We start from the raw sequence: 17,154 nt of genomic DNA on the forward strand, positions 1-17,154 counted from the left end.
CCGTGATCCACCGCACACTTTTCACAATTCACTTGTATCCATAATATATATGAATTTCTTAGGCTCACAAAAAAATCGAGGAAAACAAGGACATCTATTTCGACAAATATTAATCATAAACAGGGAAAAGGGGTCCAAATCTATGAGTAATATTGTTTTTGATATATCGTGAATATTTCGTCATAATAACTAATGGTATTTCGACAAATATTAATCATAAACAGGGAAAAGGGGTCCAAATCTATGAGTAATATTGTTTTTGATATATCGTGAATATTTCGTCATAATAACTAATGGTATGGACGCGATAACTCTAATTTTGTTATTATTATCGAAACAAAACGTACCCTATATATAACAGTTATAAAGCTCAATATTGATTAATTACGTACATGTGACAAGCATAAGAATAGCAGTGGCGGTGATGTTGCCTGGACTACGCTTCCAGCAGCCGACTACTCCGGTCCAGAAAGCGATGAAAAGTGACAGGAACGCTACGATGAACAGCGCTACCGTGGAACGTGCCATGTGCAGCCTGTAAATAGTAAAATGCCTTTGATTATAACCAAAATTAAAACTACAGTTAAACCTACTTTAAGCAATGATCATATGCGTTCTCTCTATTTAAGTATCAAAAAAGATAAAAGAAAAAATTTACTTGTAGGTAGGAATTTGTGAAAGTAAGTCTAGCTAGATCCGAATCCTCTCATCATTTATTCTAACGCTAAGCAACGTTACATAATATTGTTTTGTTTGGAGGGTGAGTGCGCCTTTATACCTACAGGCACAAGGGACATAACATCTTAGTTTCCGAGGCTGGTGACGCATTGGCGATGTTACGAACAGTAGATATTTCTAACAGCGCCAATGTCTATGGATAATAGTGACTACCTACAATCAGGTGGCCCATTTTACCCATCCGTCAAATAACCCAAATAGAGATAATGATCCTGTAGTTTCACTTACTTAAGTGGCTCTTATGTAGTTGAGCAACATGGCTCCAAACCTTCTACTCAAGAGGTGACTTTGCCCAGTGGGTTATTTACATGGATTTATTGTTTTTTTTTTACTTTTATTTTATCTCAAGACAAATACAATAATAAATTAGTTGCACAAAAACAATAGTTGAATTGGTTACAATCAATTGATCAGATTGGTGTCTATGGCCCACTTTGCAAGGCCTTATTGCGTCGTAGGATATATGACCGTTACTTTCATAGTGTCAATTCATTTAGACATACTTGTAAATTGTACACACACTTACGATATCAGAATTTAATATATTTAATTATTTAAAAAAGTTCTTATATCTACAATATATATATCTTTAGTTTTTACAATAGAAACATTGGTAAATTCGTAAACTTCTTCCATATTTGAATAAACATATTGTAATTCATTACGATTATTAATAGAACAGATCTTACCGGTTTCCAGATCAATCTAAAACCAGTTTTATTAAAAAAACAGTCACGCGCTCATATGACCCATAGGAAAAATATTTGCCAACCTATTAGAATTCCCTCCTGCATCGTGGCAGATGATTTATTTATGTATATATATGTATATGTATGTATATATATTAGGTTTGCTAGCGATTTTAATCTAATATCGATATTCTATCTTGCATACATACAATTATAATACATCCACAGATTATGTAAAATCATTTAAAAGCAAACACTACTATGCTATGCTAATTAAATCTCTAATTACTATCACTTGCTACAAAAAGAAAAGTTAAAAAACAAGTTAAGTTTGTACATGCACACAACTTTAAAATTTAAATATGAACCTAATACCTAAACATTAAACATTCATTTTTTCACATATCCAATATTAGTTTACATATTATTTAAATGACTATATCCTGCTGACAGATTTCGACCACTTGCTCAAATAAAAGCCAACCTCAATTACTTTCTAGTGGCCTGAACTAGTGTTTGAACCCAGGACTTTGGAATTTACAACCACTAGACTACCGACGAAGTTCTGGCAAGCCATGAATAATATATATATATATATATATATATATATATATATATATATATATATATATATATATATATATATATATATATATATATATATATATATATATATATCATTTGCAAATATCACAAAGCAATCAGTACCTTTATATTTTATTTTTTTAATTAATAAACTGGGTACTGTTGTTGGTATATATATATATCAAGCATTTGGCCTCCTCCACAACCGATATATAATTGAGATTATTAATGATTTGAAAACTTGAATACTGAACATTTTAAATACGGACCCTTGAGTTTTTGTCATTATTATACATAAAATTAATCTTATGCTCGGTAGTGAAGGAAACCTTTACGTATCAAAATAATGCCACTTGTGTATCCAATCAACGCATTGGAGCAACGTGGTGGAACTAGCTCTAAACCTTTCCTTTGAGAGAAGAGAAGGCCACTAATGATACATTTACAGGCCGTTACACTGCTTTTTTATCTTTTTATAGAAAAGTCTTGCAGTACGACAGTTTATCACAAAGGAATTAATTATTGTTCGTTTGGTATACTTAAAGGGCGAATGTAATTAAATATAAATTGAAACGTTTTAATGACCTGTTCATCGCATCGTCAGAGAGTCCCTTGGTCTCGTTGTTCTCATCTGGTATGAAGTAATCGACATTGCTGCAGTGTGTCTCTACCGGCGATAGATATATTTCAACTGGAAAAAAGAAAATGTATTATTAGTTACTTTCAAGGCATACAGCAAGCCCTAAGTGTAGGACATTCCAGCACATATTTCTAACATATTCGATACCTATAGATTAATTTAAAAAAATAATACGTATGGAAATCCGATTTTTTATTTAAAAAACTTTCATTTTAAAGAGTTGTATTCAAAATTTGACCACAAATTTTTGATCTCATCGCGCCCTAAGTAAATTAAAAAATATTTTGAGCCTCTATCATCATTATTCATATAAAATGTATTTTAAATATTTTTACTATTATCACTTTTCAACGTACAACTGTTTCATTACGATCAAATCCTTTCGACCCGAGTTAAATGCCAACGTATTGAGTCATTAGCTCTCCGGTATCCGTCTGCAAGTCACTAGGTATATACTTGAGAATTACACATACAATATTTGAAGAACTTTATTATCTTACTTATTAAAAAATCCAAAAGTTTGTGTTGAAATATTTGTGCGTTATAACGTTTTAACGTTCGTCGGATTTTAATGAATTTCAGTATAGAAGTTGATACAAAAAGAAAAGATAAAAAACAAGTTAAGTTAGTACACGCAAACAACTTTAAAATTTAAATATGAAACTAATATCTAAACGTTATTATTTTTTTTACATATCTAATATTAGTTCACGAAATAAATATGATAGTTATTTTAAATTATTCTTTATTCTAATTTTTTAATGACTGTTAAATATTAATTTACGCCATACAAAGAAATAATTAATAGTAATTTAGTTACGTTTATCACTCTTTGTTATTGAACTAAGAATGAATTGAAGATAAATCATAAAATCGAATTATTTTCTACGTACGTTGTTGTTGTGTATTTAATATATTGACATTATATTTGCAAAATAATTATAGATACCTTTATATTGATACTAACAAATATATTATTTCTGATCATGACTGCATCGAATGATCTAATACAAGCACTAATTATAATTAATTATCTGGAGTGCTTTGTTGGGTTATTGGTGTAGTGTGTAGCTTGCGCATTAAGCTAGTGAGCCTGGGATTAGACTCAAATTCCAGGTTAGAGGAATAACAAGTAATGGAGATTTGGTATAGCAGTTTGAAAGCTGGTAACTCGGAAAGTCTCTCAGGTCGTGTAAGAAAAGGAAAAGAAAACGCACCTGTGTATGCACGCGCTTGAGCACGACGATATTGTCCGTTGAGATACCGTAACCGAAATCATTCAGACATCGGAGAGTAACCGGGTGAAAACATTGAAATGGTTTCATATTATTTAAAAGTGAAATAGATTAAGGCTCCAAAAACCCAGATACAAAACGATAACACCTGGTAAGATTAATGCAATCAAGTATTTACTATTGTTACTTAAAGCTTCCGTTTTCTCAGCGCTTCTGTGCAGCGTTGATATCTGAGAATAATTGACGTTGTCGTCAGCTTCGCGGAAAGATTAATTATAATGTTAGTTGACTAGTCGCTTTCCTTTAGCAAAAAGTATCAACAAGGTTGTATCGAGATATGAAGTGTATAAGATCCAAATGAACAATTATTTTCCTATGAAACTTAAATTATAATGTGATAAAAAATAATACATAAATGTTTAATTACGTCATATAAAATATTAAACTAATATATAGCCTATTTAGAAATCCCCACGAACATAGCTTTTGTTTTTGTATAGTATCATTAAGATGTAATGATCAAAACACATTCCAAGTAAAATGTTGATATTATATATAATAAGACTTTTTATTAGATAAAAGATTATATAAACAATAAAAAAATGTGGACTTAGATTTGGTGGATTTCTTAGAGTATTAATAATAATAATTTAATTGTATTTAATTAATATGCGTAAACAATATAATTGACAAAAAAGAGTAACTACTGAGAACACTCAAGCCCGTTCCCGATTGAATCTATACTCCGAAACTTATATGCATGTAAAATCTACCTACTTTTTTAATTAGGTTTTTTTTTTAATTAGGCTAAGACTAGTAATTTATTTAATACGAAATAGTAAAAAGTCAGTGAATTAAACTTTTTCATTTAATATTAAACAAGGGTTGCGAGATCTAGAAGTAGATACGTTTTTAATTATGCAAAAAAACTGCAATCGGAATATACAGACCGCAACAAATTACACGGTCCTATCATCCACCCATTAGACTACAATAAGAGTAATCAAGCATTACTATTTTTTAAATGAAAACACGGATGTTAAAATCGATACATGCAACACCATGCGCTATAAATATAACGTATACTAGTTATAAATCATTTGCAAACAATTGTGCAATCTGCAAACAATTGCAGTCAATAAGGAAAGCGCTAGCCGATCAATTGCGGCCAATGATTGGTACCAACGACCAATAAGACGACGAACTTTATCAAACTCAATTATAGATTTAAATCACAATACTTATTGATATGGCAATGAGTTAATAGGTAAATGACCAACAGCTGGACAAAAACTTTCCTCGACAAGCGTACGTTATTTGATTGACCATGATGTACAATTTCTGAATATCTCAAAATTCCGATAAGTAAAGATTTACTCATTTGTGTCTTTTGTCGCCAAAATGAAAGTGCAACCATGAAAACTCAGCGTATCAATGTGTTTATACATATATCCAGTGCAAAAATTACATTTAATCTTGTTATGAAACTGATTTTTAACTTTAAATATAATATTAACTAATACATCATACAAGAAGGCAAAAATCTCTTGCAGCTGAAGTGCCAAATCTCTTTTTAATTGGATAAACATGTGATATTATTTTTACATCAGTAACAGCCTCTAAATGTCCCACGGCTAAGGTCTCCTCTCGCTTTTTGAGAAGGATTTTTACATTTTATAGTAATAGTCAATGAATGTTAGAAACCGATATGATTTCTTCTTCTCTTGGCAAAGCGGTCGTGGTCTTCATTAAGTAGTGGCAGATGTTACTCTCTGCAAGATGTTTCGCCATCTCTTCCTGTTAGCTGTCATCCTAGTACACCTATGAAACGGTTCACCCAGCAGATCTGATTTGGTCAGTCCCGAGTCGCGAGGTCTGATACCTTCAACTCTGTCTTGAATGAAAAGGCGTTCTATTAAGGCACCGTTTCTTCTTGAGACGTAGCCGAAGAATTTTAAACTACGGGCCGGACTGTAGTTGACAGACGCTGCTTGATGCCGAGTTCTTCGAATATAGAGTTATTGGTTCTAAATTCAGTGCACGACACTCGTAAGCATTCTTTTTCAGCACCATATCTCCAGAGTGTCTATCTTTTTCTTTTCAACTTTGCGTAAGGTCCACTTCTCAGAAGCATGTATATGTTTTAAGTGTTTATTATTTATGTAACATGAAATAATATAATTATTCTTAGTACTTCACGTTTCCATAATCATAAATAAATAAATTAACATGAGCCCTTTGAGTTTCCTCCAAAGAAATATTTCCATATTGATTCCGAAACTTGTCAATCAAGAGCTCCGAATACAATGTAAATGCGACGTCACTGCCAAATGGACACAAGGTTGACAACAGTTATCGCCGAGTGTTTGGAGAATGAATAATCAATTAGCATCAATAATAATAAACGACAGTCATTGTTCTGCCTACATGCACTGGCATGCACTGGCATCAATCGATTATGAAGTCACACTAGCAGGTAACGAAACATAACGTGTTATATGAAACTGTTTTTATGTATTTCAAGACTATTACGATTATATTCAGGAGCTAGTCAAAATACTCAATGAATTGAATAAGCGCGTTAGTTGTGTTCGTCTAAAATGTAATCAGGGATCAATGTTTGATGTAATTTTCTCTAATTTCATTTCACTGTTCATATAATTTAATTTGGTCAGGTCATATCATTATGGTTTCAGACTATATACACCCATACAGCTATCGTATAGCGCGATTCATCAATGTGAAATATTTTATTAGCGCTTTAAATTTAAATAGTCAATAGTTACTTTTATCAATAAACGAACGATTATACTAAAAAACGATTCTTTTAATTAGCCTGGTAGGCTAATTAGGCGGACGAGCATATGGGCCACCTGATGGTAAGTGGTCACCAAACGCCCTTAGACATTGGCATTGTAAGAAATGTCAACCATCGCTTATAGCCAATGCGCCACCAACCTTGGAAACTAAGATTTTATTTCCCTTGTGCCTGTAATTACACTGGCTCACTCACCCTTCAAACCGGAACACAACAATATCAAGTACTGCTGTTTTGCGGTAGAATATCTGATGGGTGGGTGGTACCTACCCAGACGAGCTTGCACAAAGCTCTACCACCAGTGGTATATGAAGTGGATATAAGTTGTTAAGCGGAATACTGTTGTATATATAAGCTTTCGCAATAAATATACAATCGAATAGAATAAGATTTTTTTAATCGTACTTGAGGTCCTAATATAAGCGCGTACAAACTAACAAACACCTCAGCTTTATGTAATCTATATTAGAATATCTATATATTTATACGTCACAAAATAAAAAGGCAAAAATATAACACAATAGATTAAATAAAATTTTAAGTAAGAAGTGCCAAATATAACGCCATATACATTTTCTTTTAATGAAAACGAAACGTTTGCATATCCGTATAGAAAACAGTTAACGATTGCTAACATAATCACGAATATACGGAGACATGTGCGTCTATTTCGACGTAATTAATGATCTCAAACATCGATTATAAAATATTCAAAAAATAATCTCTCGTTTCGATGTAGAAAAGCTAATAAACGACTTAAAACAAATTTCTCTAATAAATATGAGCATTCAATGTTTATTACATAGATGATAATTATTTACATATTAACATAAAAGCGTGCGAGAAAGTCAGTTTCAGCAATAAATATATAAACGGAGAAATTTCATCTCAAACAAAACACTGACCAGTTACATCGTAATCGGTTCAAAACCACATGCAACAGTCACACATTTCCTATAACTGTTTTTCTATGCTAATATTATAAATGCGAAAGTAACTCTGGCTGTCTGTTACGCTTTCACGGTTAAACCACTGAACTGAATTTGATGAAATTTGGTATAAGGCATGATTAAGCCCTAAGGAAGAACAAAGGGTACTTTTTATAAACCTAACACGGTAACACCTTAACCCCTTAATGCAAGCGAAGCCGCGAGCGAAAACTAGTATCGTATATATTTAATCGATATTATCAATTTTACACCTTGGTCCAAAACAACTTCGACGAAAAACTTTTAAAGTTAGTACTAAGACTACACTTATTCGAATATTAAACAAATTATAAGAAGCTAAAATTTTGAAAATTTCCAATTTTAGCTCCTATGCATCAGAAGAAGTTCTACTGGAGTTAGGGCTTTGTGCGTGTTCGTCTGGGTAGGTACCACCCACTCATCAGACATTCTACCACGAAACATGAGTACTTGTTATTGGTGTTCCGATTTGAAGGGTGAGTGAGTCGGCATAATTACAGGCACAGGGGATAAAACATCTTAGTTCCGAAGTTTGGTGGCGCATGTAAAAGATGGTTAACATCTCTTACAATGCCAATGTCTATGGGCGTTGGTGACCACTTACCATCAGGTGACCCATATACTCGTTTGCCTACCTATTCTATATATATATATACATATATGTAGTAATACAAGTGTATAAATAATAACATGTTGTATTTTATTCTTCTGTGTAGAAACACACACGTCACACTGCAAAATATTAAATAAAACTGATAAAATTATTCTATAGAATAGTTTTATAATATTGAGTAATAGTAAGTAAAGTCTTATGATATTTTGAAATTATAACGTTTTCAGTTTTGTTTTTTGTATAAATTATATATTGGCAACCCTAGCGTTCTACTGAACAGTATTTTATGATATCGTTTTCTCAATGTTGAAGGCCCATTTGCTCGTCCGGCAATCTAGCCTTTAAAAAAATCCTAAGAGAAATAGTGATATGTTTAGAGCTTAATTAATATTGCAAGGCACATTTATTAAACGATTTTTTGGGTCATCCTGCAATGATTTAAGTAAAAATTAAATAAAAATGCAACAATTTAAACAATCGTGACGTAACATAATTTTTAATAATTATCTAACTTAGTGACAAAAAATAGCGTATTAGAAAAATTAATGAAGACCATTAAAGAATAGTACACATTCAAAAGACTTACCGACATTTAATATTGCCGTATTATTATAATTTAAACTTATAATGTACTAAACAAAAGCCATTTACACCGTTAACGTAAATCTTTTTTTTAAATTCTATTCTAAAAGAAAGCCATTGAAACAATTATACAGCATTTGTATATAAAAATCGCTCTAAGTTAAAGACTTGGCGGTTTCCAAATATGATAAGTAGCGTGCTACAAATGGGTAACCCGGTCCGGCGACATTTCAGATGTCCGTGGGTGTGTTTAGAGAAAGTTGCAAATTCGTACGTCCTTGTGTGCGTGACTGTACAACAAAGCAAGGTGTTAAACGTGCGATGGTTAATCTATAGACCTCAGTGCAAATCACTCACGGGGCATGTTTAAAGCATGACGCTATGAATATTCTGTCTTTTTCATTAATAGTGGAAACAGGTCATCTGTCCTTTTTCAGTCTAGCGTTCTTTATATTTCGCTATCTCACTCGTCATGGCGGTACAGTTATACAAAGCATCTTATTATACTATAAAGCAATTACTATTAGCTCTATGACCAATAGCCATGATTGTTTTCTAAGAAGATATCACAAAATTAATTTAAATATTTGGGCGCCATCCATAGATTTTGGGTTCTGCTTCTAACATACTACCAGATTAAATTACACCTAAAGTATAGATTGTTTTTCTGATATTTTTTGTATTGAATTATATATTCGCAACGTACGAGGAAACGTTACACCACGAACGTGGAATACACAGACCTTCTCATTTTTTTGCAAAACATAAGTCGTCATTCAATCTTCAGTGAGTCAGATAGAATGAGTACGGAGTTGACATCATCATTCGTTCTCAATATATATGAAGCGTAAGTAATATTAGCGATAATTTTCAAAATGAATGGACTTATCAACATGAAAGTTTCGAAAAGTATCGGGTACCACAAATTCCATATTTCTCAGAAATAAAAGATTTAAAATAACTCAAACTCCTCTCAAACACTTTACTCCCCCAAAGAAGTTTTACTTGGATACAGTACAGACAGTATTATATTATATGACTTCATTACTAGTTGGTTTAAATAATTTGAACATTACAAACTGCCTGTGCCTCCGCCCACCTTTCACACGATCGGTAATAAGGAAACGACCCAGCACACCACCGGTAAATAAACTCGTCTTCTAACTCACGCAATAGTTACATAAAATCATAAGTCATTTAAAACAATAGAAAACACGTGAATCTCAAGTAAAGATGAAGCTTAATGCAAAACTAATTCTACAGTCGCGTCGTAACACATTTAAAATAAATGTATGTAAATTTGTGAATTATTCGTATATTGTTTTAAAACTTCCGTGTTCGAGCATCGTATTAAAATATGTTATTTGTTATTATTATGTTGCAAGTGACTTATTTTTCCGTCATTCTTCAATGTTTGTAGGCTAAACAATAGTTCCGTATAAATAACAATTTAAACAATCATTGAAGTGAGAAATATTGATGGTTACAAACGCATAATTTCGTTGTAATAATACCATGTGTAGACTGTTACAATATATTTACAAGTACTATATATTGAAGCTGCCAACCGTGACTCTGTTTTCCAATGTGGTAACACCGATGAACAAATTAAAAAAAAAAAATTAGTCGAACTAACAGTTTTATTCAGAACTTCCTTAAATATATTTTGTTTAATTGTTTATAATTTTATTATTTAATCCAATATGATGTATAGAACAAAAATAGTTGTTATATAACTTTCTTAAGATAAAAATGTCCGGAAAGAAAATACAATATGGCGTCCTCGTGCAAGTTTTCCCGCCAAGTATCCATGACTGGTATCACTTTCACTACACTTTTCCGATGTTTAGTGCACCTGTTGCTAATTGTAAAGACGCATTGGGCATATTGAAGAGAACAAGTCTATACATGGTGAAAAAATGTGACTGCTGTATTTCTAAGACAGGCATTCGGAGTTTCATGTTTAAAATAAATATACATATATATTTATGTATTGACATTGATATTGATATGTTTAATATCTTTACCAAGAGTATATTTTATATTGAATTTAAAATCTGCATAATTATATGATTTATTTCAATAATTTTAAGCCGTTTCTTGCAAACTCTTTTCAAACTCAACAAAATTCACGAACAAACTCGATCGTGAAATGTCAAAATGATACGCGACATTGCCTATACCAATATGTACCTGAGCGACCAAGATTCGGTTCTAATAATAATTAGTTATTAAAAATGTTTTTCTTTTAAATAACGTTTTTTTTATATAAAATACACCTACATAGATAAATTTGAAAATCAAAGCCTTATCTATGTACAAAATTTGAGCCAAATCGTAAAGGCATTTCCGACATAATACATGTCATCTATCTAATATTATAAATGCGAAAGTACCTCTGTCTATTTGTTACACTTTCACGGCTAAACCACTGAACCAATTTTGATGAAATTTGGTATGAAGCAAGCTTTTTTAAATCTGAAACTTGACTCTTCAACGGGAGCGAAGCCGCGGGTGAAAAGTAGCATTAAATAATTATATATATAATTAAAATTTTAATTTCTCATTTAATATTATAAGATATAAAATGTAGAATATAATAGCATACGACCGTAAATCAGTTTTCAACATATAACAAGTGAGATACGAAGCGAGTACTTGCTTGGCACTTCAGATGCATATTAAAAACATGCAACTATTCATTTGCATTCCTTTGGTAATAAGGATAATATAATCGCAGAGACGGACACACATATGGAAATTACACTTGAGGTTAGACACGAGTGTGTGAATATTCACGTCAAGAGAACCATCAGTTCGCATTTAAAGCTACTGATTAGCAACTTATGGGCTTGTTAATAATATATCATCCTTTTTTTATTTCTTATTTTATCTGTATTATAAAAATTAATCATTATTAAATTGTATCTGTGCCTTTTTTATTATTTTACTTACGGTGTTCTTGATTATTTATCTGGAAGATATTTTTTAATACTTTAAGCCAGGGGGGGTCTTTATTAGGTCTCTTATGTCCTTTTCTGAGGTGTTTATTATATATCTACCTACCTATTCATGTTTAATATATTATAATTAAAAATTGTCGTATTACTATTTATAAAAATGAATTATTTAGCTTAAGTAATTCTAAAAGTTCCATAGATTCTCAGATAAATTTCCATGTCAGATCTCCTCCAATCGTGAATCTCGACAACACGCGACACTACATATATATATATATATATATATATATATATATATATATATATATATATATATATATATTATGTATGTATATTAAAACTTGGCGTATAAATTTGTATAATTAAACTATTAATAATATACTGTTTTCGTATATAAATAAGGTTAAATATATAAGTAGAATGTATGCGGTCGAGTAACGGCATCAAACTACATGCGCATGCCTATCAAACTATTTGTTCACGAAGTTTCAATATTTACTAACAAGCCTTTCAATTAATAATTTCGTTAAATAATTAATATTTAATTAATTTATACGAATAGTTTTCGCCCATTAAATTATACTAGAACAAAACATATATAAATTTGCTGGTTACAACCTTTTTTCTTATTTCTATTTTTTTTGTTGATTTTGCTCGTCAAAAGCTCGTCATACAATACCAAAAGAAAATTGCATGAGAAACAGACATTAAAAATTACTAATCTGACCTATGTGCCCATTTATATATAATTACTGACTCGTAGAAAAATTGATATTGTCACTTTATTAGTTTAAACATTTATTGTAAAGTACAAGCAGATTCGAATACAAATTAAATTATTTATATAATATATAATAAAATACATAAACGTATAAAACATTATCGTTTACAGATATTAAATAAATTGTTATGAAAGCAACAGAGAAAGTTACATTTCTCCAATCAAATTTAATATAATATCATAAAAATAAATTAATAATAAACAGCTCGTGAACGTACAAGAATATTTAATGATGTTGCAATGATCACATTTCAATGGACGATTATTTGAATAACAAATTACAAATATACATGATGACGAGAATTATGACGTCATAATTCTCGCTACGTACTTCTTTGATTAGAATCTTGTATTATACGAGAAATAATTAATTAAAAAACATTTCTATTAAATAATGATGCACTTCGTATATGACGCGGTAGACATCTGGTTACAAGTTCTAATTATTTATTGTACATAAATTCTTTTTTTTAGGTTTTAATGCAAAAAAATTTATTGTCGGTAATTGTTATTGAAATAACTCTATTTTTAGAGTTATTATATCTATGTTCATTTACATTATTTATATCATAAATAGAAATAAATACGCAAAGTACCCTCTGTTTTTGTTTTTGCTGCGTTTTTGCTTCGAAGCTATCTATCATAAGATTTTTAATTAACATCAGTAAGTATATTACAGCGCCATTTTTGCAATATATTTGAATAATAATAATAATATCCTGGGACATTTTTCACACACGGCCATCTGATCCCAAATTAAGCTTGTACAGAGCTTGTGCTATGGAAACCAGACAACTCATATACTACATATACTATTTTTCTTTTGTAAATACATACTTATATAGATAATTACACCCAGACTCAGGACGAACAGAAATGTTCATGCACACAAATATCTGTCCTGGGTGGGAATCGAACTCACAACCTTCGGCGTGAAAGGCAAGCATCCACCAGCCACGCCAACCGGTTCGTCAAAAATATTATATAATAGTATTTAATATTGTTTAACGATCTTTTACGTAAATAAAAAAACTAATAGCGATGCAACTTATTCTATTCGCCATAAATACAGAACACAGAAAGTGTGAGATTTGCGCGAGGCATATTCATCGGTAATGCGTAATCGAGAAAGGTCGACAACGTATGACTCTAACTCTCTACTAGCTACCCGTCCTTATTACAGGTAGAATGAGGGTTCACATAAAACATTTAAATTGAAAGACAAACATTGAAGAAAGCTTCTTGTTTTTTGGGCCTTTGCTGATGTACGGAGAACACCTCATCAAAGTTTCACCTTAATGGCATGAATAATTTAGGAACGTTAAAAGTTAAGAAAGGAATACAGGACAAACATACATTCCGTAACAGCCTGTGAATGTCCCACTGCTGGGCTAAAGGCCTCCTCTCCTCTTTTTGAGGAGAAGGTTTGGAGCTTATTCCACCACGCTGCTCCAATGCGGGTTGGTAGAATTCACATGTGGCAGAACTTCAGTGAAATTAGACACATGCAGGTTTCCTCACGATGTTTTCCTTCACCGTAAAGCACGAGATGAATTATAATCACAAATTAAGCACATGAAAATTCACTGGTGCTTGCCCGGGTTTGAACCCACGATCATCGGTTAAGATTCACGCGTTCTTACCACAGGGCCATCTCGGCTTTTTTTTCACATACATCAAAATACATTTCATACATTATATTCAACATACATTCACTTTTATTTATTAAGATAATAAATATACAGTTAAGTATTGTTTTTCTCGAACAGTCTTAATGACCAAGTACTCTTCTAAACAACGAATAAGTATTCGATGAAATCCAACCAGGATTTCTTTTAAGCGATTAGGCGAATCCTGAAATCGATTAAGCCAAGGAAAAGTGGACAGTATTAAAAAAACTGAAGAAGAAGTGATGCAGACATATAAAAAATACCACTCTTAATATGTGTGTATTTTTTATCAAGGACATTTAATGTTTTTACTAAGAACTACATAGTTATATACTCACAAATAATGTGTAAAATATACAATAAAAAAAAGAGATTGTTTAAAAACTAAGCGTCCATGCAAGTCGAAGGCCTCACCTATCGTACATCCTAAGTATGAGGCGAACATTCCTTCACGGTACGTCGGTCGGTTACAAAACGCCAGATACGGGTTCAGATTCGCCAGGGCCAGTCGGTTGCGAAACTATCGCCAACGCGATTCTTAATAAGTTGTTCGTGGACGAACATTTAAACGTACGACTAATGTGGAGTTCAATGATTGGATCTTTTTTTTATAGTATAGGAATGTGGACGAGCATATGGGCCACCTGTTGGTAAGTGGTCACCAACGCCCATAGACAGACATAGGCATTGTAAGAAATGTTATCGCTTACATTGCCAATGCGCCACCAACCTTGGGAACTAAGATGTTATGTCCCTTGTGCCTGTAATTATATTGACTCACTCACCTTTCAAACCGGACCACAACAATACCAAGTACTACTGTTTTGCGGTAGAATATCTGATGAGTGGGTGGTACCTACCCAGACGAGCTTGCACAAAGCCCTACCACCAGTAGGACATAACTACTACCTTCGCGTCAAGATTCAAATACTTATGTGACAATAATGACTTGACTTCGTTTCTTATTGAACATTTGAATACACAGAAGTGTTTTATATAAATAATTAAACAAGAAACATTTTATGTACAATACATAAGCAGATGATATTAACAAAAATACGTTATTATAGTGTAGTATAGTAGATAATGATAAATGGCCGCCTCAATCCAAAGGTATTAATTTGACACCATTCCTGAAATTACATATATGCCAATTGTGTAATCAATTTATGCCTGTAGGCTGTAATTACACTGGCTCACTAATCCTTCAAACCGTGACACAAGGATATAAAGTATTTGTGTTTTTCGCTATCTTGCGTGGGTTAGACCTTGATACGGTTTTATTAAATGGTGTTCTTCAATGGCCAGCATTGCGTGTATAGTACACGCAATGTACTGTTTACGAGTAATCAGTGTAAACATAATTATCCTTTATAACGGCCGTAATTCATCAAGTCAGTTTGCATAACAATTTATTAGCATGACACTCGAATAGCGACGCGTGACATCACGAGATTAATATAAAACCACATAATATGAACACAACACGCAGTTTTACAGGATATTACTAATCTAATCTGACCTTTTTATATACTCAATGCCGTAAATGAAAAAAATAAAAATAAAATTATGAAGAATTTTATTTATCATTTACGCTCCACCATTTATATATTATAGGAAAAACATATATATATTTAAGTATTATCACATAAGGATAACATTTAGTTGTATTTTTGAAAGTAAAAATAATAATTATCTATAAATGTTGCTCAGCGATCTAGCGAGTTACGCACAGATCTCTCTCTTGATGTCATTATTGATTTGACATTCGAAAGAAGAACACATGGTTTAACTAACCACCCGCTAAACAGAATTTATAAGTAAGGCCGATGTTGTTTATTTATTTTTATTGTAAAAAAATAACATTTTAATACAAATCATCCAACCTAGTACTAATGATTGTGGAAGAGATTCATTTTTATGATCATTTTGTATGATAATTGTTAATACCATATGTCTACAATAAATATAAAATACAGTTTAATTTATATATTATGCATGAAAATCAAGAAATACACACATAAATTCAAGTGCGTAGTTTTAAAAGGGATTATTTTAAATTTGATAGCTTATTTCGCCTCGAAAAGTTGTTTATTTGAAAATGTTAATCGGACAGTTGACCTTATTTCACATAGTTTTACTATTTGAGACTCTATTTTCTTATACCTTAAGGCTTTAACTGCTTGAACATGCAGTTTGTTGCCCATTTGACTCCTTTTAAATCACCGCGCTAATTGCTGCACCTAGTAAAGTATATTTTAGCTTAAGGAATGCTTAGACTTCAGAATGGGCTTAGTTACAACTACCTTAATGATATTTACTTAGGCACCACTAATTGTAGCTAATAATACACAACTAGATACTTTTTTTTAACGTTAGAATAGTAGACATACCATTGTTTACAGTGGAATGAGATTTACTCGAGCTAAGCGATCTATCTGGCCGCACTGTGCTAATACATCATACCGCACGCCCTCACTTATTTGTCCCTCGTGCGTTTATTCAATTATCTTATAATATCCTCGACTGTTCGTCTGTTTCCTTTTGAAAAACTGATTCAAATTACAAAATTCAAGCGATATTTTTTACAGCAAACGCTTAAAACGTACTGGCCCAACCCATGACCTCGATAACTGCAGCCTTATAAGACTACTAGACCAGAAAATGCATTTGAAGAGATGCCTGTCCTGTCCCAGTGAGAGATAACAGCTAAACTACGCCCAGAATGGAGACACCTCACTCAAGATATTAACAGCTTTGAAATGGAACGTCTTCTTGAGCTGGACGGGAAGCGTGATTATTTGAAGGTCATACCATACAAGTGTTTATTCACATAAGATTGGCGATATAAGTCATCTCAGGGCAGAGCAACGAA

General features: G+C 32.0%; 1 protein-coding gene across 2 annotated transcripts in view; it reads right to left on the reverse strand.

Moving 5' to 3' along the window:
* LOC126770828 (uncharacterized) overlaps window positions 1-17,154 on the reverse strand; it is a 47,073-nt gene that overhangs the window by 3,447 nt on the left and 26,472 nt on the right. For both annotated transcript variants that reach the window (XM_050490419.1, XM_050490418.1), the window contains exons 3-4: window positions 2,598-2,703; window positions 393-535 (exon numbers count right to left, since the gene is read on the reverse strand). In XM_050490419.1, coding sequence (XP_050346376.1) covers window positions 393-535; window positions 2,598-2,703 — 249 coding nt within the window. The remainder of the gene's footprint in view (window positions 1-392; window positions 536-2,597; window positions 2,704-17,154) is intronic.

Source organism: Nymphalis io, chromosome 9 (assembly GCF_905147045.1).
Source record: "Nymphalis io chromosome 9, ilAglIoxx1.1, whole genome shotgun sequence".
NCBI lineage: Eukaryota > Metazoa > Arthropoda > Insecta > Lepidoptera > Nymphalidae > Nymphalis > Nymphalis io.